The following is a 24,859-nucleotide window of genomic DNA, read 5'->3' as shown; positions in this document are numbered from 1 at the left end:
AGGAAAGGCTGAGGAGAACTGGGACTGTTCAGCCCGGAGAAGAGAAGGCTCAGGGGAGGATCTCATCAAATTATATAAATAACTGAAGGGAGGGTGCATAGAGGATGGAGCCAGGTTCTTTTCAGTGGTGCCCAGTGACAGGAGAAGAGGCAATGGGCACAAACTGAAACACAGGAGGTTTTGTCTGAACATCAGGAAACACTTTTTTTTACTGTGAGGGTGACTGAGCACGGGAACAGGTTGCCCAGAGAGGTTGTGGAGTCTCTATCCTTGGAGATATTCCAAAGCCATCTGGACATGGTCCTGGGCAACCAGCTCTAGGTGTCCCTGCTTGAGCAGGGGGGTTGGACAAGACGACCTCCAGAGGTCCCTTCCCATCTCAACCATTCTGTGATAAGGAAACACATAAAGCACAAGCTTGGTTTACAGGTGACTGTAAAATTTCTCCACAACCCTGGGCAAGGGGAGCTTCCCCCACCACCACCTGCCCTTTCTGTGTGACACCTCAAAATAGAGTTTCTGTTTCACAGGCCCGTTGGCCTGTTCATTCATTTCATTAGGTCTTATTAAATATTGTTTTCTAATTATATATATGAGCACTGCCTGGGCCAAAAGAAATGTGCAGCCAATCAGAGTGGGCTCTGAGATCACATGGGTATGATGGTTTAAAAAAATGGCAACTAGGCAATCACAGAGGACTATGAAAACACATAGGGTATGATGTTGGAAAAAATGGCAGCCTCTACGTATGTAGTAGTCAAGGGCTTCCTGTTCTGACGCACTTCTGGGTAAACTGGAAAGGGTGGCTGGTCCTGTCAGCCAATCTCAGGGCAGTTTGAAAACATGTAGGTCATGATGCTTTTAAAATGGTGTCTCCCTGCTGTAAAATGGCACCTGAAACAAAATGTGTATTCGGTGGAAGAGGACTTCCTGCTCTGATGCTTCTTTAAGGTAGAATGTAAGGGGTGGCTGGTCCTGACATCCAATCATAGGGCTGCCTGAGAACGTGGGGTATGGTGGTGTCAAGAAATGGCCATCAGTCAATCACAGAGCTGTATTAAAACATGTGGGCCATGACATTTTACAAAATGGCAGTTCCCTGCAATAAAATGGCATCTGAAACAAAATGGTAGCCCCTGTGTATGTAGTGGTAAGGGACTTCCTGTTCTGACATATTCCCAGGTAAACTGGAAGGGGTGGCTGGTCCTGCCAGCCAATCACAGGGCAGTCTTCGAACACATGGAGTATTATGTTTTATGAAATGGCGACCCCCCAGGGGCAAAAGGAGGTGGAGTAAATAGACCACATGACAAGAAGAGGGGAGGGACTTCTGGGGCAAAGGGGACATGTGACTGGCACTGGGGTGAGTCTTCCTCTGGAAGTTGGGGGCATGGCACTGTGCTGGTTTTGGCTGGGATAGAGTTAATTTTCTTCATAGTAGCTAGTATGGGGCTATGTTTTGGATTTGTGCTGGAAACAGTGATGATAATACAGGGATGTTTTCATTACTGCTGGGCAGCGCTTACACAGAGTCAAGGCCTTTTCTGCTTCTCACCCCACCCCACCAGCGAGTAGGCTGGGGGTGCACAAGAAGTTGGGAGGGGACACAGCTGGGATAGCTGACCCCAACTGACCAAAGGGATATTCCATGCCATATGATGTCATGCTTAGCATATAAAGCTGGAGGAAGAAGAAGGAAGGGGGGGACGTTCGGAGTGATGGTGTTTTGTCTTCCCAAGTAACCATTATGCGTGATGGAGGCCTGCTTTCCTGGAGATGGCTGAACACCTGCCTGCCGATGGGTTTTCTGTTTCACAGGCCCATCGGCCGGTTCTTCTGGTTCATGTGGTCTTTTTCAGGAATCCTTTGGGGCTTTTTTTTTTTTTGTCCCCACACACATGTTCTTCTGAAGTTGGTATTTTGTTCTGGTTTTCTGTTTTCGCAGACAGTGTTGCCTGTGTCTTGCAGCACAGTGCAAAGCCCAAAGTCTGCCCCAGTAATACTGCATGGTCATGCTGGGCTGGGCCTGGGTGCAGGAGCCTCTGACTCCAGATCACAGGATTGCTGTCGTCTTTGCACAGTGTGGGGGTTGTGCAAGGGAGCCCTTGGTGGCCCTCCTAGGACAGGTCCATAGCCCTCAGGCATGTTCCAACTTGTTCATGCACCCCATCTTCTTGATGGACAGTATCCACCCTTATTCTATACCATTTACGTCATGCCTAGATCTCACATTTTACAATACATTCCAATTAATCACTACCACCTTTCTTGTCTTTTTTTATATATATATGTACACACACACAGAGATATCATTCCCTTAGTCCATGGGCCATCCCTCTAAAATGTCCATTGAATTCATTTAGTCCACAACTTTGGGCTTCATCTGTCATAATAGTTTTTCAGGGCAGGAGAGATGCTGTGTGGTGTTGGACTGTTGCATCCTGAAACCAGTTCTGGTTCCATTATTGCTGCGCTCGTCCGGTTCTATCATCATTGCACTTTGCTCGGTTTCATCGGAGTTAGTTCATTCTTCATTAATCTGGGTGATTTTCACTGCTACACCATTGATAGCAACCATAGAAATAATGATGATATACAATATCATGTAACAATTAACATCATACAATTCAGTTCATTGGCTATTTTCACCCAAAATCAAATCCCCTTGAGGTACACACCGGACTTCCCCATCCTTTGGCATTACCCACCAAGTGCACCCAGGTCCTTGAGCAAAAGCAATCCCACGGATGGGTTTTCCCTTGCCAGAGGCAGGAGTAACCCAGACTGTCTTCCCCAGCATATTTCTTATGTGCACGACAGGGACTTTATCTCCATCTACAGTACGTAAGAGTTTTGATTGGGCAGGGCCAGCTCGAGTGACAGATCCCCTGGTGTTGACTAACCATGTGGCCTTTGCTAAATGTGTATCCCAATGCTTGAATGTCCCACCACCCATTGCCCTCAGTGTTGTCTTTAGCAGCCCGTTGTATCGTTCGATTTTCCCGGAGGCTGGTGCATGGTAGGTGATGTGATAGACCCACTCAATGCCATGCTCTTTGGCCCAGGAGTCTATGAGGGTGTTTAGAAATGAGTCCTGTTGTCTGACTCAATTCTTTCTGGGGTGCCATGTCGCCATAAGACTTGCTTTTCAAGGCCCAGGATCGTGTTCGGGCGGTGGCATGGGGCATGGGATATGTTTCCAGCCATCCGGTGGTTGCTTCTACCATGGTGAGCACATAGCGCTTGCCGTGGCGGGTTTGTGGGAGTGTGATATAATCAATCTGCCAGGCCTCCCCATATTTATACTTCAACCATCGTCCCCCATACCAAAGAGGCTTTACTCGCTTGGCTTGCTTGATTGCAGCCCATGTTTCACATTCATGGATAACCTGTGCAATAGCGTACATGGTTGTCCTGCTTTTGGCTGGGATAGGGTTAAATTTCTTCCTAGTGCATTTTGGATTTAGTATGAGGAGAATGTTGATAACACACTGAAGTTTTCAGTTGTTGCTAAGTGCCCTCCTAGTCCAAGGACAGCTCCCGTGCCTACTGACCGAGCTAGGTACACAAGATGGGAGGGAACATAACCAGGACAGCCAGCCCAGCTGGCCAATGGGGTATTCCATAGCATGTGACGTCATACTCAGTATATGAAGGGTAGGCGTGATCCAGGAAGTACCGATCGCTACTTGGTTATCGGTCAGCGCGGGTGGTGAGCAATTGCATTGTGCATCACTCATTTTATATATTCTATTATTATTATTATTATTATTATTATTATTATTATTATTATCCCTTTTTTGTTCTATTAAACTGTCTTTATCTCAACCCACGACTTTTTTCTCACTCTCACCCTTCCGATTCTCTCCCCGCCCCGCCGAGGTGGGGGGAGTGAGTGAGCGGCTGCGTGGTATTTGGCTGCCTGCCAGGTTAAACCACGACAGTCCTTTTTGGCGCCCAACGTGGGGCTCGAAGGGTTGAGATAACGATAGATCTGACCAAAGTGTGTTAAGGCAAAATTGTTATAAGCATCCATTATATTGATTGGTCACAATGTTGATGTATTGGCTGTCAAAGTTGTGGGGCTGGCTCTCAATGTTGGGTCATGTAATACCTTGCTTGCAGTATATGTTCCCTTTTGTTCTGTTTATCATTATTCGGAACTGGGCCAAGATTATCATTTCGCTGCTGTTTTATGAGGTGATAAAATCATTGGTCGTAAGTCTAATCTGGTATCTGTACTCAGCACTGCCGTCATCTCTGTACCTCGGGAACCAACTCTTAGAAACTAATTACACTTTTTTCTCCTCGGAGAATGAATTTAGCAGGGAGACAGGATGGGACACTTTCTCCCAGTTGTTCACCTTCCCCTCCATATCTTCAGAAACTCCTTTTTCTTCTATCCTCTTCATGAAGACGTCCACAATATTCCCTGAGAATTCTGAATATCCTTGGGATGTTCAAACAAGCATGTTCATATTGCTATGTCTCCTGAATGTGGTTCAGGCCTTGTTTAGAGTTAAACAACTATTCAGGAATACTGTCCAGAGATCAACCCCGGCAACAGACACGGTGGCTACTCAAACACCCACGAAAGGCACTGCGGCTACTTCAACCCCCATGAAAACCACAGTGGCTACTCAAACCCAGGGGACAGACACCGCGGGTACTCCAACCCCTGCGACAGGCACTGCAGCTACCCAAACCCCAGCAACAGGTACCACAGCTTAACCAGAGGACCAACACTTGCTGGTATCCATCTCCCCTATGCATTAAAAGAAATCTTTGAGGCAGGGCCATCACGAGGAGGGGAGGAGGAAGAGGAAGAACTCATAAACGAGACGGAAACCACCCGATCCCTATCCCTGGGTGAGCTGCGAGATATGCAGAAAGATTTTGGCCATCGTCCAGGCGAGCATATTGTTACCTGGCTGCTCCGATGCTGGGATAATGGGGCCAATAGCCTGGAATTAGAGGGTAGGGAAGACAAACAGGTGGGGTCCCTTGCTAGGGAAGAGGACATTGAAAAAGCGACTGGAAGAGGGGCACAGGCCCTCAACCTCTGGAGGCAACTCCTGTCAGGCGTGAAGGAAAGGTATCCCTATTGCCCAGGCAAATGTACCACTATGGAGGGAGGTATCCAGTACCTGAGAGAACTAGGCGTGCTGGAGGTGGTTTATAGTGACCTGGACAATGACCAAATGCCCAAAGATCCAGATGACGTCCAGTGCACCCGACCCATGTGGCGGAAGTTGGTACGGAGTGCACCAGCGTCGTATGCCAGTTCGTTGGCAGTACTGTCCTGGAAAGAGGAATAAGCACCAACGGTGGATGACGTGGTTGGCACACTCCGGGATTTCGAAGAAACTGTCTCCTCCTCCCTTGTCGCGGCTGTGGAGAAACTGTCCCGGGAGGTCCAGCAACTCAAAGAGGATATGTCCTATTCTCCACCTGTACGGACCAGTATCTCAGCCATTAGGAGTCAGCGTTCTTCTGCTCAAGAGAGAGGATATAAAAGGTACACACCACGGGGCACCCTGTGGTTTTACCTGCGTGACCACGGAGAGGACATGAGGCAGTGGGATGGAAAACCTACCTCGACCCTAGAGGCACGTGTACGTGAGTTGCAAGGAAAAACAATGACACAAGGGGGTTCTCCCAGGAAAAATCCTGCTCCAGTTGTCAGGAAAAACCTGTCTCACGATGGTCCTGTTTCCAGTGAACAGTTCCCCAGACAGAGTAGAAGGGCTGATCTTACTTTGCATTGTAATGAAGAAATTCTTGACTCGCGTTTGCAAGAAGTGAGAGATGGATGCTATGACCAGAACTAGAGGGGCCCTGCCTCCGTCCAGGTGGAGGAAAGGGACAACCGATGGCCTGGCACATCAGACCCACAGGAGTATAAGGCTCTCGTAGACACCAGTGCACAGTGTACCCTGATGCCATCAAACTATAAAGAGGCAGAACCCATTTGTATTTCTGGAGGGACAGGGGGATCCCAAGAGTTAACTGTATTGGAGACCGAAATGAGCCTAACCGGGAATGAGTGGCAGAAGCACCTCATTGTGACTGGCCCAGAGGCTCCGTGCATCCTTGGCATAGACTACCTCAGGAGAGGGTATTTCCAGGACCCAAAAGGGTACCGGTGGGCTTTTGGTATAGGTGCCTTGGAGACGCTGGAAATTAAACAGCTGTCCACCTTGCCTGGCCTCTCAGAGGACCCTTCTGTTGTGGGGTTGCTGAGGGTGGAAGAACAGCAGGTACCAATCGCTAGCACAACAGTGCACCGGCGGCAATATCGCACCAACCGAGATTCCCATCCATAAGCTGATTCGTCGACTGGAGAGCCAAGGAGTGACCAGCAAGACTCGCTCACCCTTTAACAGTCCCATATGGCCAGTGCGAAAGTCCAATGGAGAGTGGAGACTAACAGTGGACTACCATGGCCTGAACGAAATCACGCCACCACTGAGTGCTACCATGACGGACATGCTAGAACTCCAATACGAACTGGAGTCAAAGGCAGCCAAGTGGTACGCCACAATTGATATTGCTAATGCGTTCTTCTCAATCCCTTTGGCGGCAGAGTGCAGGCCACAGTTTGCTTTCACTTGGAGGGGCGTCCAGTACACCTGGAACCGACGGCCCCAGGGGTGGAAACACAGCCCTACCATTTGCCATGGACTGACCCACACCGCACTGGAACAGGGTGAGGCTCCAGAACACCTGCAATACATTGATGACATCATCGTGTGGGGCAACACAGCAGAAGAAGTTTTTGAGAAAGGGGAGAGAATAGTCCAAATCCTTCTGAAGGCCGGTTTTGCCATAAAACAAAGTAAGGTCAAGGGACCTGCACAGGAGATCCAGTTTTTAGGGATAAAATGGCAAGATGGATGCCGTCAGATCCCAACGGATGTGATCAATAAAATAACAGCCATGTCCCCACCAAGTGACCCGGAAGAAGAACGACTTCAAATGGGGCCCTGAGCAACGACAAGCCTTTGAACAAATTAAACAGGAGATAGTTCAGGCAGTAGCCCTTGGGCCAGTCCGGGCAGGACAAGATATAAAGAATGTGCTCTACACCGCAGCCGGGGAGAACGGCCCTACCTGGAGCCTCTGGCAGAAAGCCCCAGGGGAGACTCGAGGTCGACCCTTAGGGTTCTGGAGTCGGGGATACAGGGGATCCGAGTCCCACTGCACTCCAACTGAGAAGGAGATATTGGCAGCATGTGAAGGGATTAGAGCTGCTTCGGAAGTGGTTGGTACTGAAGCACAGCTCCTCCTGGCACCCTGACTGCCGGTGCTGGGCTGGATGTTTAAAGGGAGGGTCCCCTCTACACATCATGCAACCGATGCTACGTGGAGTACGTGGGTCGCACTGATCACACAACGGGCCCGAATAGGAAACCCCAGTCGCCCAGGAATCTTGGAAGTGATCACGAACTGGCCAGAAGGCTAAGATTTTGGCATATCCCCAGAGGAGGAGGTGACACGTGCTGAAGAGGCCCCACTGTATAACAAACTACCAGAAAACGAGAAGCAATATGCCCTGTTCGCTGATGGGTCCTGTCGCCTTGTGGGAAAGCATTGGAGGTGGAAAGCTGCTGTATGGAGTCCTATACGTCAAGTCGCAGAAACTGCTGAAGGAGAAGGTGAGTCGAGCCAGTTTGCAGAGGTGAAAGCCATCCAGCTGGCTTTGGACATTGCTGAATGAGAAAAATGGCCAGTACTTTATACTGACTCATGGATGGTGGCAAATGCCCTGTGGGGGTGGTTGCAGCAATGGAAGCAGAACAACTGGCAGCGCAGAGGTAAACCCATCTGGGCTGCCGCATTGTGGCAAGATATTGCTGCCCGGGTAGAGAACCTGGTTGTAAAAGTACATCACGTAGAGGCTCACGGTCCAGAGAGCTGGGCCACTGAAGAACATCAGAACAACAAGGAGGTGGACCAGGCTGCTAAGATTGAAGTGGCTCAGGTGGATCTGGACTGGCAACATAAGGGTTAATTATTTATAGCTTGGTGGGCCCTTAACGCCTCGGGACATCAAGGAAGAGATGCAACATATACATGGGCTCTTGATTGAGGGGCGCACTTGAGCATTGTCGTAGTTTAACCTGTCAGGCAGCCAAATACCACGCAGATGATTGCTCACTCCCCCCACCTCGGCGGGGCGGGGAGAGAATCGGAAGGGTGAGAGTGAGAAAAAAGTCGTGGGTTGAGATAAAGACAGTTTAATAGAACAGAAAAGGGAGAATAATAATAATAATAATGATAGTATATACAAAATGTTTGATGCACAATGCAATTGCTCACCACCCGCGCTGACCGATAACCAAGTAGCGATCACTACTTCCTGGAACACACCTAGCATTCATATACTGAACATGATGTCACATGGTATGGAATACCTCGTTGGCCAGCTGGGCTAGCTGTCCCGACTATGCTCCCTCCCATCCTCTGCTTGGTAACATGGAAGCTGTCCTTGACAGGGTACTTAGCAACAACTGAAAACATCAGTGTGTTATCAACATTGTTCTCATACTAAATCCAAAACATAGCACTAGGAAGAAATTTAACTCTATCCCAGTGTCGTGGTTTAAGCTGGCAGGCAGCCAAATACCACGCAGCCGCTCACTCACTCCCCCCACCCCCAGCGGGACGGGGAGAGAATCGGAAGGGTAAGAGTGAGAAAAACTCGTGGGTTGAGATAAAGACAGTTTAATAGAACAGGGAAAAATAAGGGAAAATAATAATGATAATGATAAAATATACAAAATGAGTGATGCACAATGCAATTGCTCACCACCCGCGCTGACCGATAACCAAGTAGCGATCGGTACTTCCTGGATCACGCCTACCCTTCATATACTGAGCATGATGTCACATGGTATGGAATACCCCATTAGCCAGCTGGGCTGGCTGTCCTGATTATGTTCCCTCCCATCTTGTGTACCTAGCTCAGTCAGTAGGCACGGGAGCTGTCCTTGGACTAGGAGGGCACTTAGCAACAACTGAAAACATCAGTGTGTTATCAACATTCTCCTCATACTAAATCCAAAACACAGCACTAGGAAGAAATTTAACCCTATCCCAGCCGAAACCAGGACAGTATCCACCCCTTATTCCATACCATTTACGTCGTGCTTAGGTCTCACATCTTTTTTTAATACATTTCAATTAACCACCACTATCTTTCTATATATATATACACACATATATATATATGCACGCACAGATATCATTCCCTTGGTCTATGGGCTATCCCTCTAAAATGTCCACTGAGTTCATTTAGTCCATGACTTTGGGCTCCATCTGGCATAACAGTCTTTCAGGGCCGAAGAGATGGTGTGCGGTGTTGGGCTGTTGCATCCTGAAGCCAGTTCTCATTTCGGTACTGCTGCGCTCGTCCAGTTCTATCATCGTTGCATTTCACTCGGTTTCATTGGAGTTAGTTCATTCTTCACTAATCTGGGTGATTTTCACTGCTATACCACTGCTATATCATAGAAATAATGATATACAATATCATGTAACAGTTGACATCAAAATTCAGTTCATTGGCTATTTTCACCCAAAATCAAATCCCCTTGAGGTACACACCGGACCTCCCCATCCTTTCGCATCACCCACCAAGTGTACCCAGGTCCTTGAGCAAAAGCAATCCCACGGACAGGTTTTCCCTTGCCAGAGGCAGCAGTAACCCAGACTGTCTTCCCCAGCATATTCCTTATGTGCACGACAGGGACTTTATCTCCATCTACAGTACGTAAGAGTCTTGATTGGGCAGGGCCAGCTCGATTGAAAGATCCCCTGGTATTGACTAACCAGGTGGCCTTTGCTAAATGTGTGTCCCAATGCTTGAATGTCCCACCACCCATTGCCCTCAGTGTTGTCTTTAACAGCCCGTTGTATCGTTCAATTTTCCCGGAGGCTGGTGCATGGTAGGGGATGTGATAGACCCACTCAATGCCATGCTCTTTGGCCCAGGTGTCTATGAGAGTGTTTCGGAAGTGAGTCCCGTTGTCTGACTCAATTCTTTCTGGGGTGCCATGTCGCCACAGGACTTGCTTTTCAAGGCCCAGGATGGTGTTCCGGGCAGTGGCATGGGGCACAGGGTATGTTTCCAGCCATCCGGTGGTTGCTTCCACCATGGTGAGCACATAGCGCTTGCCGTGGTGGGTTTGTGGGAGTGTGATATAATCAATCTGCCAGGCCTCCCCATATTTATATTTCAACCGTCATCCTCCATACCAAAGACGCTTTACTCGCTTGGCTTGTTTGATTGCAGCGCACGTTTCACATTCATGGATAACCTGTGCAATAGTGTCCATGGTTAAGTCCACCCCTCGATCACGAGCCCATCTGTATGTTGCATCTCTTCCTTGATGGCCTAACGAGCTATAAATAATTCACCCTTATGTTGCCAGTCCAAATCCACCTGGGCCACTTCAATCTTAGCAGCCTGGTCCACCTGCTGGTTATTTTGATGTTCTTCAGTGGCCCGACTCTTGGGCACGTGAGCATCTACATGACATACTTTTACAGTCAGGTTCTCTACCCGGGCAGCAATATCTTGCCACAACGCAGCAGCCCAGATGGGTTTACCTCTGTGCTGCCAGTTGTTCTGCTTCCACTGCTGCAACCACCCCCACAGGGCATTTGCCACCATCCATTAGTCAGTATAGAGATAAAGTACTGGCCATTTTTCTCGTTCAGCAATGTCCAAGGCCAGCTGGATGGCTTTCACCTCTGCAAACTGGCTCGATTCACCTTCTCCTTCAGCAGTTTCTGCAACTTGGCGTATAGGACTCCATACAGCAGCTTTCCCTCTCCGATGTTTTCCCACAAGGCGACAGGACCCATCAGTGAACAGGGCATATTGCTTCTCGTTTTCTGGTAGTTTATTATACAGTGGGGCTTCTTCAGCACGTGTCACCTCCTCCTCTGGGGATATGCCAAAATCTTTGCCTTCTGGCCAGTTCGTGATCACCTCCAAGATTCCTGGGCGACTGGGGTTTCCTGTTCGGGCCCGTTGTGTGATCAGTGCGACCCACTTACTCCACGTAGCATCAGTTGCATGATGTGTAGAGGGGACCCTCCCCTTGAACATCCAGCCCAGCACCGGCAGTCGGGGTGCCAGGAGGAGCTGGGCTTCAGTACCAACCACTTCCGAAGCAGCTCTAATCCCTTCATATGCTGCCAATATCTCCTTCTCAGTTGGAGTGTAGCAGGCCTCGGATCCTCTGTATCCCCGACTCCAAAACCCTAAGGGTCGATCTCGAGTCTCCCCTGGGGCTTTCTGCCAGAGGCTCCAGGTAGGGCCATTCTCCCCGGCTGCGGTGTAGAGCACATTCTTCACATCTTGTCCTGCCCGGACTGGGCCAAGGGCTACTGCCTGAACTATCTCCTGTTTAATTTGTTCAAAGGCTTGTCATTGCTCAGGGCCCCATTTGAAGTCGTTCTTCTTCCTGGTCACTTGATAGAGAGGGCTTACGATCTGACTGTAATTTGGAATATGCATTCTCCAAAAACCCACAACGCCTAAGAAAGCTTGTGTTTCCTTTTTGCTAGTTGGTGGGGACATGGTTGTTATTTTATTGATCACATCTGTTGGGATCTGACAACGTCCATCTTGCCATTTTATTCCTAAAAACTGGATCTCCTGTGCAGGTCCCTTGACCTTACTTGGTTTTATGGCAAAACCAGATTTCAGAAGGATTTGAATTATTTTCTTCCCTTTCTCAAAAACTTCTTCTGCTGTGTTGCCCCATACGATGATGTCATCAATGTACTGCAGGTGTTCTGGAGCCTCACCCTGTTCCAGTGCGGTGTGGATCAGTCCATGGCAAATGGTAGGGCTGTGTTTCCACCCCTGGGGCAGTCGGTTCCAGGTGTACTGGACGCCCCTCCAAGTGAAAGCAAACTGTGGCCTGCACTCTGCCGCCAAAGGGATGGAGAAGAAGGCATTAGCAATGTCAATTGTGGCGTACCACTTGGCTGCCTTTGACTCCAGTTCGTATTGAAGTTCTAGCATGTCCGGCACGGCAGCACTCAGTGGTGGCGTGACTTCGTTCAGGCCACGATAGTCTCCACTCTCCATTGGACTTTCGCACTGGCCATATGGGACTGTTAAAGGGTGAGCGAGTCTTGCTGGTCACTCCTTGGCTCTCCAGTCGACGAATCAGCTCATGGATGGGGATCAGAGAGTCTCGGTTGGTGCGGTATTGCCGCCGGTGCACTGTTGTGGTAGCGATTGGTACCTGTTGTTCTTCAACCCTCAGCAACCTCACAACAGAAGGGTCCTCCGAGAGACCAGGCAAGGTGGACAGCTGTTTAATTTCCTCTGTCTCCAGGGCCGCTATACCAAAAGCCCACCGGTACCCTTTTGGGTCCTTGAAATACCCTCTCCTGAGGTAGTCTATGCCAAGGATGCACGGAGCCTCTGGGCCAGTCACAATGGGGTGCTTCTGCCACTCATTCCCGGTTAGGCTCACTTCGGCCTCCAATACAGTTAACTCTTGGAATCCCCCTGTCACTCCAGAAATACAAATGGGTTCTGCCCCTTTATAGCCTGATGGCATCAGGGTACACTGTGCACTGGTGTCTACGAGAGCCTTATACTCCTGTGGGTCTGATGTGCCAGGCCATCGAATTCACACAGTCCAGTAAACCCGGTTGTCCCTTTCCTCCACCTGGCTGGAGGCAGGGCCCCTCTAGTTCTGGTCATAGTATCCATCTCTCACTTATTGCAAATGCGAGTCAAGAATTTCTTAATTACAATTACAATCCAAAGTAAGATCAGCCCTTCTACTCTGTCTGGGGAACTGTTCACTGGAAACTGGACCGTCGTGAGACAGGTTTTTCCTGACAACTGGAGCAGCATTTTTCCTGGGAGAACCCCCTTGTGTGATTGTTTTTCCTTGCAACTCACGTACACGTGCCTCTAGGGTCAAGGTAGGTTTTCCATCCCACTGCCTCATGTCCTCTCCGTGGTCACGCAGGTAAAACCACAGGGTGCCCCGTGGTGTGTACCTTTTATATCCTGTCTCTTGAGCGTAAGAACGCTGACTCCTAATGGCTGAGATACTGGTCCGTACAGGTGGAGAATAGGACATATCCTCTTTGAGTTGCTGGACCTCCCGGGACAGTTTCTCCACAGCCGAGACAAGGGAGGAGGAGATAGTTTCTTCAAAATCCCGAAGTCTGCTAACCACCTCATCCACCGTTGGTGCTTCTTCCTCTTTCCAGCACAGTACTGCCAACGAACTGGCATACGATGCTGGTGCGCTCCGTATCAACTTCCGCCACATGGGTCGGGTGCACTGGACGTCATCTGGATCTTTGGGCGTTTGGTTGTTGTCCAGGTCACTATAAACCACCTCCAGCACGCCTAGTTCTCTCAGGTACTGGATACCTCTCTCCATAGTGGTCCATTTGCCTGGGCGATATATAACATCTTCCTTGAAGGGATACCTTTCCTTTACGCCTGACAGCAGTCGCCTCCAGAGGCTGAGGACCTGTGTCCCTTTTCCGATTGCTTTGTCAATACCCGCTTCCCTAGCAAGGGATCCCAGCTGTTTGGCTTCCTTCCCCTCCAATTCCAGGCTACTGGCCCCATTATCCCAGCATCGGAGCAGCCAGGTAACAATATGCTCGCCTGGACGACGGCCGAAATCTTTCCGCATATCTCGCAACTCATTCAGGGATAGGGATCGGGTGGTTTCCGTCTCGTTTATGAGTTCTTCCTCTTCCTCCTCCCCTCCTCGTGATGGCCCTGCTTTTCCATCATCCTTTTCTACACGACCTGACTTCCGCTTCAAAGATTTCTTCTTCTGTACAGGGGCGACGGATACCAGCGACGGTTGGTCCTCTGGTTCAGCTGTAGTACCCGTCGCGAGGGTTTGGGTAGCTGCAGTGCCTGTCGCGGGGGTTGGAGTATTTGTAGTGACTGTTGCCGGGGTTTGAGTGGCTGCAGTGCCTGTTGCGGGGGTTGGAGTAACTGTAGTGACTGTTGCCGGGGTCTGAGTAGCCATAGTGGTTGTTGTGGGGGTTGAAGTAGCCACGGTGGTTGTCGTGCGGGTTGAAGTAGCTACAGTGCCTGTCGTGGGGGTTGGAGTAGTCACTGTATCTGTTGCTGGGGTTGATCTCTGGACAGTATTCCTGAATAGTTGTTTAACTCTAAACAAGGCCTGAACCACATTCAGGAGACATAGCAATATGATCATGCTTGTTTGAACATTCCAAGGATATTCAAAATTCTCAGGGAATATTGTGGACGTCTTCATGAAGAGGATAGAAGAAAAAGGAGTTTCTGAAGATATGGAGGGGAAGGTGAACAAGTGGGAGAAAGTGTCCCATCCTGTCTCCCCCCTAAATTCATCCTCTGAGCTGAAGACGTAAGAAGTGTAATTATTAATAGTTTCCAAAAGATAGCTCCCAAAGAACAGGAATGATGGCAGTGCTGAATACAGGCTCATGACCAATAATTTTATCATAACATAAAGCCAGGTCACACAGTATAGCAAAGCAATGACCTTAATCCATTTCCCAGAGATGACCAACCCCACATACAAACTATTAATCAGCAGTATAGACAGCCAGTAAGGTGCTACATACCAAAACTGCAAGAACAGATCCAAAAACTCTGAGAGCAAATAAATCAACATTGTGAACATCGAGTACTAAAATGATATAATGAATGCTTATAACAAATTTGTTTTAACCCGTTCGGGTCAGATGTGTCGTTATCTCAACCCTTCGAGCCCCACGTTGGGCGCCAAAAAGGACTGTCGTGGTTTAACCTGGCAGGCAGCCAAATACCACGCAGCCGCTCACTCACTCCCCCCACCCCCAGTGGGACGGGGAGAGAATCGGAAGGGTAAGAGTGAGAAAAACTCATGGGTTGAGATAAAGACAGTTTAATAGAACAGGGAAAAAAAAGGGAAAATAATAATGATAATGATAAAATATACAAAATGAGTGATGCACAATGCAATTGCTCACCACCCGCGCTGACTGATAACCAAGTAGCGATCAGTACTTCCTGGATCATGCCTACCCTTCATATACTGAGCATGACGTCACATGGTATGGAATACCCCATTAGCCAGCTGGGCTGGCTGTCCTGATTATGTTCCCTCCCATCCCGTGTACCTAGCTCAGTCAGTAGGCACGGGAGCTGTCCTTGGACTAGGAGGGCACTTAGCAACAACTGAAAACATCAGTGTGTTATCAACATTCTCCTCGTACTAAATCCAAAACACAGCACTAGGAAGAAATTTAACCCTATCCCAGCCGAAACCAGGTCACCCAACCGAAACCAGGACAAGTTCCTAAATTATTCCTCTTAGGCTTGCTTTAATGCTACTCATGCAGGTAGATTGTGTATAGGCTACAGGTGCCTAAATTGACAGGATTTCCTTAATACAGCAGCCTGTATAGAGTAACTTGACCTTCTCTTTTCCATATTCCCTTTCACTATGCTTTTCCCTACCTCTTATAGTGTTCTAGTTTGCATCTGAATTATATTAGTAGCGTATCAAAGAAAAGTGTTAGAAGTAACCAATCATATCAGAAGTTATTCCTTTGGCTATTTAACTTGATTAGCTTTGTAGCTATAGTAAGGATAAACTATTGGTGTGTAAGGAAGTATGTGAGCAGTAAGTTGATCAAAGATTGGTCTATTTGCACAATAGTTCTTGCTTTCTGTTTTTCTGAAGAGAAGTATAGAATATATACCTTTAGAGCACAATTTGTTTCCCCAGAAAAACCCTGCAAAGTTTCATGTGAAGTGGTTGATCTGTTGTTCATGTCTGTGTGCATACCTTTTTTTTTAACTCACTTCTGAGTTATTATTTTACAGTTAAAATAGTAAATGCACAAATACTGAAACTATATTAGTTAACTAATTTATTTTTATGGGTAAATGCACATGCATCCTCTACTTATAGAGCTATTTTGCCACTAGCTCTTGAGTATATTTCAATTGTATTTATTATTTACAATATAGCGATTATTTATGAACATCCTTAAGAAAGCAATTTAACTTATAGCATGCTATGTTATTGAATGGGTTAGTTTTGAGGGATATGCCCTCTCTTTAAGGTTGTAAAATGTGAGATTATCTTTTAGCTGTGACTTATTTATCTGTTCTCTGAGCAGTTAGCAATATTTCCTTTATTTATCTGTAATCTGCTGTGGTTTTTTTTAAAGGTAGTTCTAAGCTGTTTAACTGTCCTGCTACTAACCTGCTAATGTTATAGCATCAGTAGTGTGGTTCCACTGAGATCAGTACTGACAGGCTTAAAAGGAATCAAAATAGTTTAAGTAAAATAGCCAAGTCTCTCTTTTCACTTGATGCTATTAATATCTAATTGGTCACTTAGACCATTTCTAATAGAAGCCACTGTGTGTTGTCCTTAAATCATTCCATCTGCAGTGGAATGTTTGCTTTGAGTCCTCTACAGCATCTGCAAGCATGGGCCAATTTTAGCCTACTTGGGCCATAAAGGGCGGAGTGGGGAGGGTGGTGGTGGCAGCAGCACTTAATGGGATGGATATCTGCAGTCAGAGTGGCATGAGGTAAATGGTCTATTTGTTCTCCCTAGTCCTCATTGAAGTCATCAGTGACTTTGCTAGACAACTTGAAGTCTTCTGCTTATCTTGAGTTGATTCATTTAAAGTTGATCGAACAATATAGAATCACAACTTGATTCTGTCTTGGAAAAAAGAATACTCTGAGACTTTGTCTCACATCATTGTTTTCTTAAATACCTAGAGTACAGTAGAAGGGCTGCAGATGCCCAGGATCGATCACTGCGTGGGCCGTGCTGTCCCATCATCCATTCTTGCCTCTAGTGTTTTAGTTGATCATGATTTTTACGTGTTTCAGTAATTCTTTATGGGCTTCAGCAACTGAGCAGTAATTGATTAATTATCATAGCAAGCCTCTTGAACTCTTCATCGTGTCTCTTTTTCCCTAATTCCAATTCTAAGAACATTTGTTTTACTTCATTGTGAATTATTCCTTCAATACCAGTTTCCAATTGTTTACAACTTAATTTTAAACAACACAAAGCCAATTGTACTATTACATAGACAACTACCATAACTAATAAGAAAATAATAAAATATTTCCAAACCATCCTCCAGTGTTTGGTAACCAACCCTACCAGTAAAAAGGTTTTTCTTCAGTTACCTTATGTAAAATTTGTAATTGGTTTTGTATTTGATTTACATCTTTTTCTACTTCCATACTCTGATTGACATAAAAGCAACAGGTATCATTAAGTAAAGTGCATACACCTCCTTGCACCGCTAATAAGTAATCTAGGGCCACGTGAGTTGGTAATGTTACTCGGGATAAAGATGTGATTTCTATTTGCATGGCTTGGATTGCGTCTACTGTAGCATTTTCAACTTTTTCAAGAGAAGCTGAAATATTTATATTAGCTTTTTCCAACTCTGATACTCCTAACCAGGGAAGGAAAGCTCGTGCAAACTGGTGAAAGCCAGATTGTCAGATAACAAATGGATTCAGTACAGAATGTTTTGTATTTTATTTCACTTAGTTGTTTGGCCAATGGTTATGCATGGTATAAGTTGATAGATTTTTCATTCCAAAGGTTTCAGGGGATAAAATTCCCAGAATACAGGTACCACACCATTTAGGGAGTAAAGCCTTATAAGTATTAGGGTCACATAACCAATGGTATCCAGGGATAAAGAGGGTGGGGTTTAAAGGGTTTGGTTTTGATTGATTTTGGCAAGTGAGTGCAAGAGCGCTTTCAGTCTTATGGTATAGATTGCTAGAATCACTGGAACTGTGATTCCAGAAGTATTGACATTGGTCGGCTTCTCTTATTTCCCATAAAGGTTGCCTGGGTACTGCTTTGCTAGAGTTTAACAGGGTGATTTGTCCTTGGACATCTATTTTTACCTTTTTATTTTCAATGTCTAGTTCCCAATAATTCAGATATTGAGTATCATTAGATTGGGTGCAAAATTTTTCCATATCCTTTACGAGTGCTATTATGTTGATCTGTGTGATTTTGATCGAGGAAAAAATATTGTCCTATAGTACAATTGTAATATATAGCTGCATTACAGCTAGCTTGATTCCTTATAAATCGAGAGTCACAATTAGAATTTGGATCTGGTATTTTATAGGTACATAGTCCAACTGTGGTTTGTTGCTGAACAGGGATAGCTTGTGCCTGATAGGCAGGTATGTTAAATCGGCCTTGAATGACAGTAGTATTCTTTTGCAGTAATATAGCATCAAGGGAAAAAGCTTTCCAATTATAGCTGTGTTCTGCCTGCTGGGGACCATGAATGCAGTACCAGCAGTTGGACTCATTACAAGCAGTGGTGATAGCCTGCATCCGTTAAATAGCTGTATTGTTTTTCCAACTATCAACTTGTACTAGTGCAAGGAGAAAACAAAATATTTCCCACTGCATGATTAAATTTTAGGGTGCCAAAAAAAAAAAACCCAAACAAAACCAGAATACAAACAATAAGAAATATGTTAATCCCTTGAGGAGCTTCTAAGTCCCAATAGTTCTCTATTATTGCCCACGAGTTAGTATCAATTCTCTAAGGTCTTGGTGGGTTGACCTTGGCTGGCTGCCAGGTGCCCACCCAGCTGCTCTCTCACTCCCCCTCAATAGGACAGGGGGAGAAAATAAGATTAAAAACTTGTGGGTCGAGATAAAGGTAGTTTAATGAAAAAAGCAAAGGTAGCATGTGGAAGCAAAGCAAAAAAAAAAAAAAAAATTTAATCTCTACTTCCCATCAGCAGGTGATGTCCAGCCACTTCCTGGGAAATAGGGCCTCAGTACGTGTAGCGGTTGCTTTGGAAGACAAACGCCTTAATAACAAATGTGTCCGTCTTCCCCCCCCTCCTTTCTCTTAGCTTTTATTGCTGAGCATGACATCATATGGTATGGAATATCCCTTTGGTGAGTTTGGGTCAGCTCTCCCAGCTATGTCCCCTCCCAACCTCTTGCCCACCCCCAGCCTGCTGGCCTTTGTGGGTGGTTGAAGAGACAGCCTTGATGCTGTGGAGCACTGCTCAGCAGTAGCCAATACATTGGTATGTTATCAACACCATTCTAGCTACAACTACAAAGCACAGCACTATATGGGCTGCTATGAGGAAAGTTAATTCCATCCAGGCCAGGCTCAGTACATATATAGCAATTCTTATAAGTTAGTATATGATTAGTAATATAAACTCAATGCAAAACCCCAGAGCAAACACAGCTAGTATTTCCAGAAATATTCAACAGGTTCGGGTGATAACAATAGACCCATCAAAGTCTATTTGCAGGGTTGTAGATTGTTCTTCTGTTGACCTTTGGTCAAAGGAAGTTCATCCAGATCATTCAGCTCTGCTGTGACAGTTGATACACTCTGCCTTGTGTCTGAAGGTGGCGTGACCCTTTTACACTGGGAAGCATGGATCCAGTTGAGCAGGCCCTTGCACTTTACCGCAGTATTGGTAATTACCAGTACCTGATAAAGGTCCCTTCTAGTGCGGCTGAAGTACATGTTTTCGCTGGTATACCTTAATGTAGACCCAGTCTCCTGGTTTCAAGGAATGACAGACTTCAGTGGCAGGTTCAGGTAAGGCTTCTTTCAGCTGTGCGTGGAAAGTCCTTGCACATTTCATTAATGCCTGACAATGTTTTAGAAGAGCATCGTCTGGCAGTTGTAAATTTGCCAGTACAGGAGTTAAGGGTGCTGTGTAAGGCAGTCACATGGGTCTGCCCATTAAAATCTCATGAGGTGACACCCCATGTTTTCTATTCACAATACTTCTTACATACATCAATGGGATTCCAGGCCCTCTTACCTGCTTCACAGGTCTTTTATTTGTTGGCTGGTCCAGCTTGATGCACCAAACATGCACACACTCACACACTTGACCCACAGGCACTCCACATTCATGTCATACTCCACTTCAATGTGCATTTGTAAGATTTCACCTTTTCAGGCAAAAGGTAAGCCACATTCTGTTTCGGTGGCCACCAAGTGCTTTTTTTTAACTGTCCCTTAAGATGCTTTACTTGATCTTTCAATTATTTTTTTCCTGTAAGTCTCTCAAACTTCAGGTTTGGGATTCTGTTTTCCTTTAGAGGCCTCCTCATACCAATTTAAAAATGCATTGCACCTTAAGTGCACTATTTTATCTAAGTTAAGGTACCTTCTAGAGGGAATTGTTTTGAGGGATCATTTTTTGTCCAGAAATTCTATTTGTCTAAGTACCTTCAGGCTTTAGGAGAGTACTGCGTATACCTATAATATGCTGGAGTTCCCTTTGGGGACAGCAGAACTTCCTTTGATTTTTCAGTTCCCATTTTCACTCATTCAGGGGAAACAAAGGAAAGTGAGAGGGAGCCTGTGTCGCTTGGATCCTCAGTGAGACAGTAAGGCCAATTCATGGCAAAGAGGGATAAGCAAAGAGGTTCAGGTGTCCCCGAGAAGACAGAGCCTTGACTTAATCCTCTGAAAGTGATCAGCTGAGATTTTCACCCCCAAGGTGACTATCCAGAACCAGAGACCAAACAGAAGGAGACAAGACACCCAAGGGGTCCTCCTGGTCACAATGCCTAGCCTGAGCCCACTATACTGGTTGAGGTCAGGGTCATCAACAACAGAACCAAAGGAGGCTCATACTGGAACCAGAGACAGGGAAGGGTTAATGGGGTCAGTCACACCGAGAGCTCACACCATCTTTAACTGCTAGGGCTGGTTGCCCCTTCCCAGTGGGCAGCCTGGGTGGCTGATGGATACCCCAAGAGTCTGCCCCTAAGTGGCGGCGGAACTCAATGCCTAGCTCTCAAAAATCACCATTTGCACAGGTTCACTCATACCATATTGATACCAGAAACCAACCCAGACTTTTCCTGACCTACCTCTCCTAAATTTTACCGAATTGTGATTGTTCTTTCCTCTTTTAGCTGGCAATTTGATTCTGAACTAACCTTTATCAGAAGTTCGAATTCAGCAGTCTCAGCATGCCACAGGAGCCTACAGATGACCCTTGGCTAAAGCCCCAGTAGGGATTTCAAAAGGTCCTATACCTTTCTGAATGGTGCCAAGGGGTTTCGGCAGGGAGCAGTCTGCGGTCCTCCCGGGTAAAGCAGGATATGTGAATCCAAGTCACGGCACCAAATTCTGTCACAGAAATAACCAGAATACAATTTAGATCAGGTCAGAACAGAAGCAGTTTATTACTATAGCTATAGGAGAGAACACAGAGCAGCAGAGAAATGGACTCTGCTGATGTGAACTCTTCTTTAGCACAGGGACTAATTTATCATGAAGGTTACACGGTGATTATTGTTTCAGGAGACAGGGTGAGAGTTCGATCAAGAGGCCCACTCAGGCCTTAGCATTTCTACTTCCACAGTTCTCGCTTATTGTTGGTCATCATTCTAACTATGGTGTTAAGTCTTTATTTGAAAAACCACAATGGCTGATGGCAATTTGACACTCAGATTTCTGTCTTGAGGGCCTAATGTCCAACCTTACGCTGCAGGAGGCTTGTTTTTGTCAGGAATTGAATATTAGCAGTGAGTATGCCCTTGATCTTAGATGAAAATATAGGGAAGGAGAATTATTTCAATTATTAATATATAGAGTTTCACAAATGCTCTTTCTTTGATAGAAGAGTGCATTGTCTTCTGTCCCTGGTACCTCTACCCTTCCAATTGTATGTATAGTGAAAGCTCTAAATAAACTTGAAACTAAATCAGCAGAACCATGGCAAGTTTAATATGAACTGTTTTCTTTTACTCTTGAGTGAATGCTTCAAATTTAGAGTAAAAATGGCATTTGTCAATTAAAATTTATGTTCTTTCTCTCCTGTAAAATGGTGATCTTCTAGTAACAGGTCAGTCCTATGAGAATATGGTGAGTGAGATCATGTCAATGGGTTATGAACATGAGCAAGTAATTGCAGCACTGAGAGCCAGCTTCAACAATCCTGACAGAGCAGTGGAATACCTCTTAATGGTGAGCAGCTTATTTTATCTACACTTCTCTTTCACTTTTTTCCTAATACAAGAGGAATTTTGACTTTGAATTAGTTGATATTTTGAACATTATGCAATCTGTAAGAGGAAGAGAAGTTCACAAGGGAACAGTAGCTATAAGCAGGGCACCTGGAAGACCTGAGGTAGGGATTTTTGAGGATCCTAATGTTTTATTAGAGGAAATACTGAATTCATCCTTAGCTGCTTCTATCACTTTTTTTGCTTTAGTTATATACATAATCGTACAAGTCAACAAAGAAAGTATGACCAGTCTGAATAATATGCTGTAACTGTCTATAGAAAGCTCAAAGAATGATTTTTAATTAAAATTTGTGACCTTTGTTACAATAGTCACTGCATTTTTATACTAGTATCTGTAAGGGCATTTTTAACCTTATGGTTCATCTTTATTACTGATCATTTCAGTGTTCTCATTAATATACTCTTTGGACAGCAAGATTTGAGTCTTTTTTTTTTATTATTGCTGTTAATTTAAATAGTGTTTTTAATTAAGTCATCTGGGCAAGAAACAACTTCTCATTGGAAAGTATATTCTTAAGCCTAAAATGAACTTACTTTGCTTGAAAGGAAATGAAGAATGGCTACAGCTTGGTAGGAATCTTGTTAGTTGTTTTTGTATCTAAAACTTTGCCTTTTTTTCCCTCCTGCATTATATTCCTGCACTGTATTTCTTAATCTGATAAGCTAATTGTAACCTTGGGAGAATGGATCTAGGAATTCAAATGCACAGACGCTTTTTGTTTAATCAGTTTTTCCAGTGTGTCTAGTTTTGGTTATGCTCAAGTTAATTCTAGTATACCACTTCTTTATGTGTTTTTTCCATTTTCCAAAACTGAACTTGACTTAAAATCTTGAAACTGATTACTTTGCAGGGGGAGTGGATTAATGATATATGCAGACTGACTTTCCAGTAGATTGATAAGAAAACTGTGACCTCAAACTCCAGTTATGAAACTACCTTTTTAGTAGTAAAATTTTTCATAAACAGTTACAATGTTGAGTCAGTGTGATCATTGTTTACAAAATACAAATTGTCAGGACCATTAACCTTGCAGGTTTTAAACCAATGGAAAATGTATTCAGTAAGTAGATTTGAAGAGTCTAGTTCATAGAATCATAGAATGGTTTGGGTTGGAAGGGACCTTGAAGATCATCTAGTTCCAACCCCCCCTGCCATGGGCAGGGACACCTTTCACTAGACCAGGTTGCTCAAAGCCCCATCCAACCTGACCTTGAACACTTCCAGGGAGGGGGCATCCACAACTTGTCTGGGCAACCTGTTCCAGTGCCTCACCACCCTCACAGTAAAGAATTTCTTCCTAATATCTAATCTAAATCTACCCTCTTTCAGTTTAAAACTGTTACCCCTCATCCTATCACTACACTCCCTGATAAAAGAGTCCCTCCCCATCTTTCCTGTAGGCCCCCTTTAAGTACTGGAAGGCCACTATTAAGGTCTCACCGGAGCCTTCTCTTCTCTAGGCTGAACAACCCCAACTCTCTCACCCTGTCCTCATACAGGAGGTGCTCCAGTCCCCTGATCATCTTCATGGCCCTCTCTAGACCTGCTGGCCACGCTTCTTTTGATGCAGCCCAGGATACGATTGGCTTTCTGGGCTGCGAGCGCACATTGCCAGCTCATATTCAGTTTTTCATCCACCAGTACCCCCAAGTCCTTCTCCTCAGGGCTGCTCTCAATCCACTCATCGCCCAGCCTGTATCCACGTTTGGGATTGCCCCGACCCAGGTGCAGGACCCTGCACTTGGCCTTGTTGAACTTCATGAGGTTCACATGGGCCCACCTTTCTAGCCTGTCAAGGTCCCTCTGGATGGCATCCCTTCCCTCTAGAGTATCAACCACACCACTCAGCTTGGTGTCATCCGCAAACTTTCTGAGGGTGCACTCAATCCCACTGTCCGTGTCGCCGACAAAGATGTTGATTAATACTGGTCCCAATACGGACCCCTGAAGGACCCCACTCGTCACTGGTCTCCACCCGGACATCGAGCCATTGACCTCAACTCTTTGAGTGTGACCATCCAGCCAATTCCTTATCCACTGAGTGGTCCACCCGTCAAATCCATGTCTCCATTTTAGAGACAAGGATGTTGTGTGGGACAGTATCAAATGCTTTGCAGAAATCCATGTAGATGATATCAGTCACTCTTCCCTCGTCCACCAATGCTGTAACCCCGTCGTAGAAGGCCACTAAGTTTGTCAGGAACGATTTGCCCTTAGTGAAGCCATGTTGGCTGTCACCAATCACCTCCTTATTTTCCATGTGCCTTAGCACAGTTTCCAGGAGGATCTGCTCCATGATCTTGCCGGGCACAGAGGTGAGACCGACTGGCCTGTAGTTCCCCGGGTCTTCCTTTTTTCCCTTTTTAAAAATGGGGGTTACGTTTCCCCTTTTCCAGTCAGTGGGAACTTCACCAGACTGCCACGACTTCTCAAATATGATGGATAGTGGCTTAGCAACTTCATCCTCCAGTTCCCTCAGGACCCATAGATGCATCTCATCAGGTCCCACGGACTTGTGCACATTGAGGTTCCTTAGATTGTCTCGAACCTGTTCAAGAGGAAAACATTAAGGTTTAACAAACCTTTTTTGTCTGGTCTGGATGAAGATTGCTCTGACAAATGTCTCTGAATAAGTGAAGTCAACCAGCAGTTATATAAGATTAACCAGAACCTATACATTGTACTTATTCCCCAAAAAATATGATTTCATGAGAAAAAGTGTTTATATAGCTGTTCTGTAAGCTGGTAGTAAGACAGAGCTACC

At 45.8% G+C, this 24,859-nt stretch overlaps 1 protein-coding gene across 1 annotated transcript in view; it reads left to right on the top strand.

Annotated features, from left to right (window-relative positions):
* LOC142074783 (UV excision repair protein RAD23 homolog B-like) overlaps positions 1-24,859 on the top strand; it is a 122,838-nt gene that overhangs the window by 74,441 nt on the left and 23,538 nt on the right. Inside the window, exon 6 of the mRNA XM_075135657.1 lies at positions 21,905-22,032. Coding sequence (XP_074991758.1) covers positions 21,905-22,032 — 128 coding nt within the window. The remainder of the gene's footprint in view (positions 1-21,904; positions 22,033-24,859) is intronic.

This window comes from Calonectris borealis, chromosome W (genome assembly GCF_964195595.1).
Source record: "Calonectris borealis chromosome W, bCalBor7.hap1.2, whole genome shotgun sequence".
Taxonomy (NCBI): domain Eukaryota; kingdom Metazoa; phylum Chordata; class Aves; order Procellariiformes; family Procellariidae; genus Calonectris; species Calonectris borealis.
Note: the sequence above shows the minus strand (reverse complement) of the source record. Positions and strands in the feature narration are given on the sequence as shown.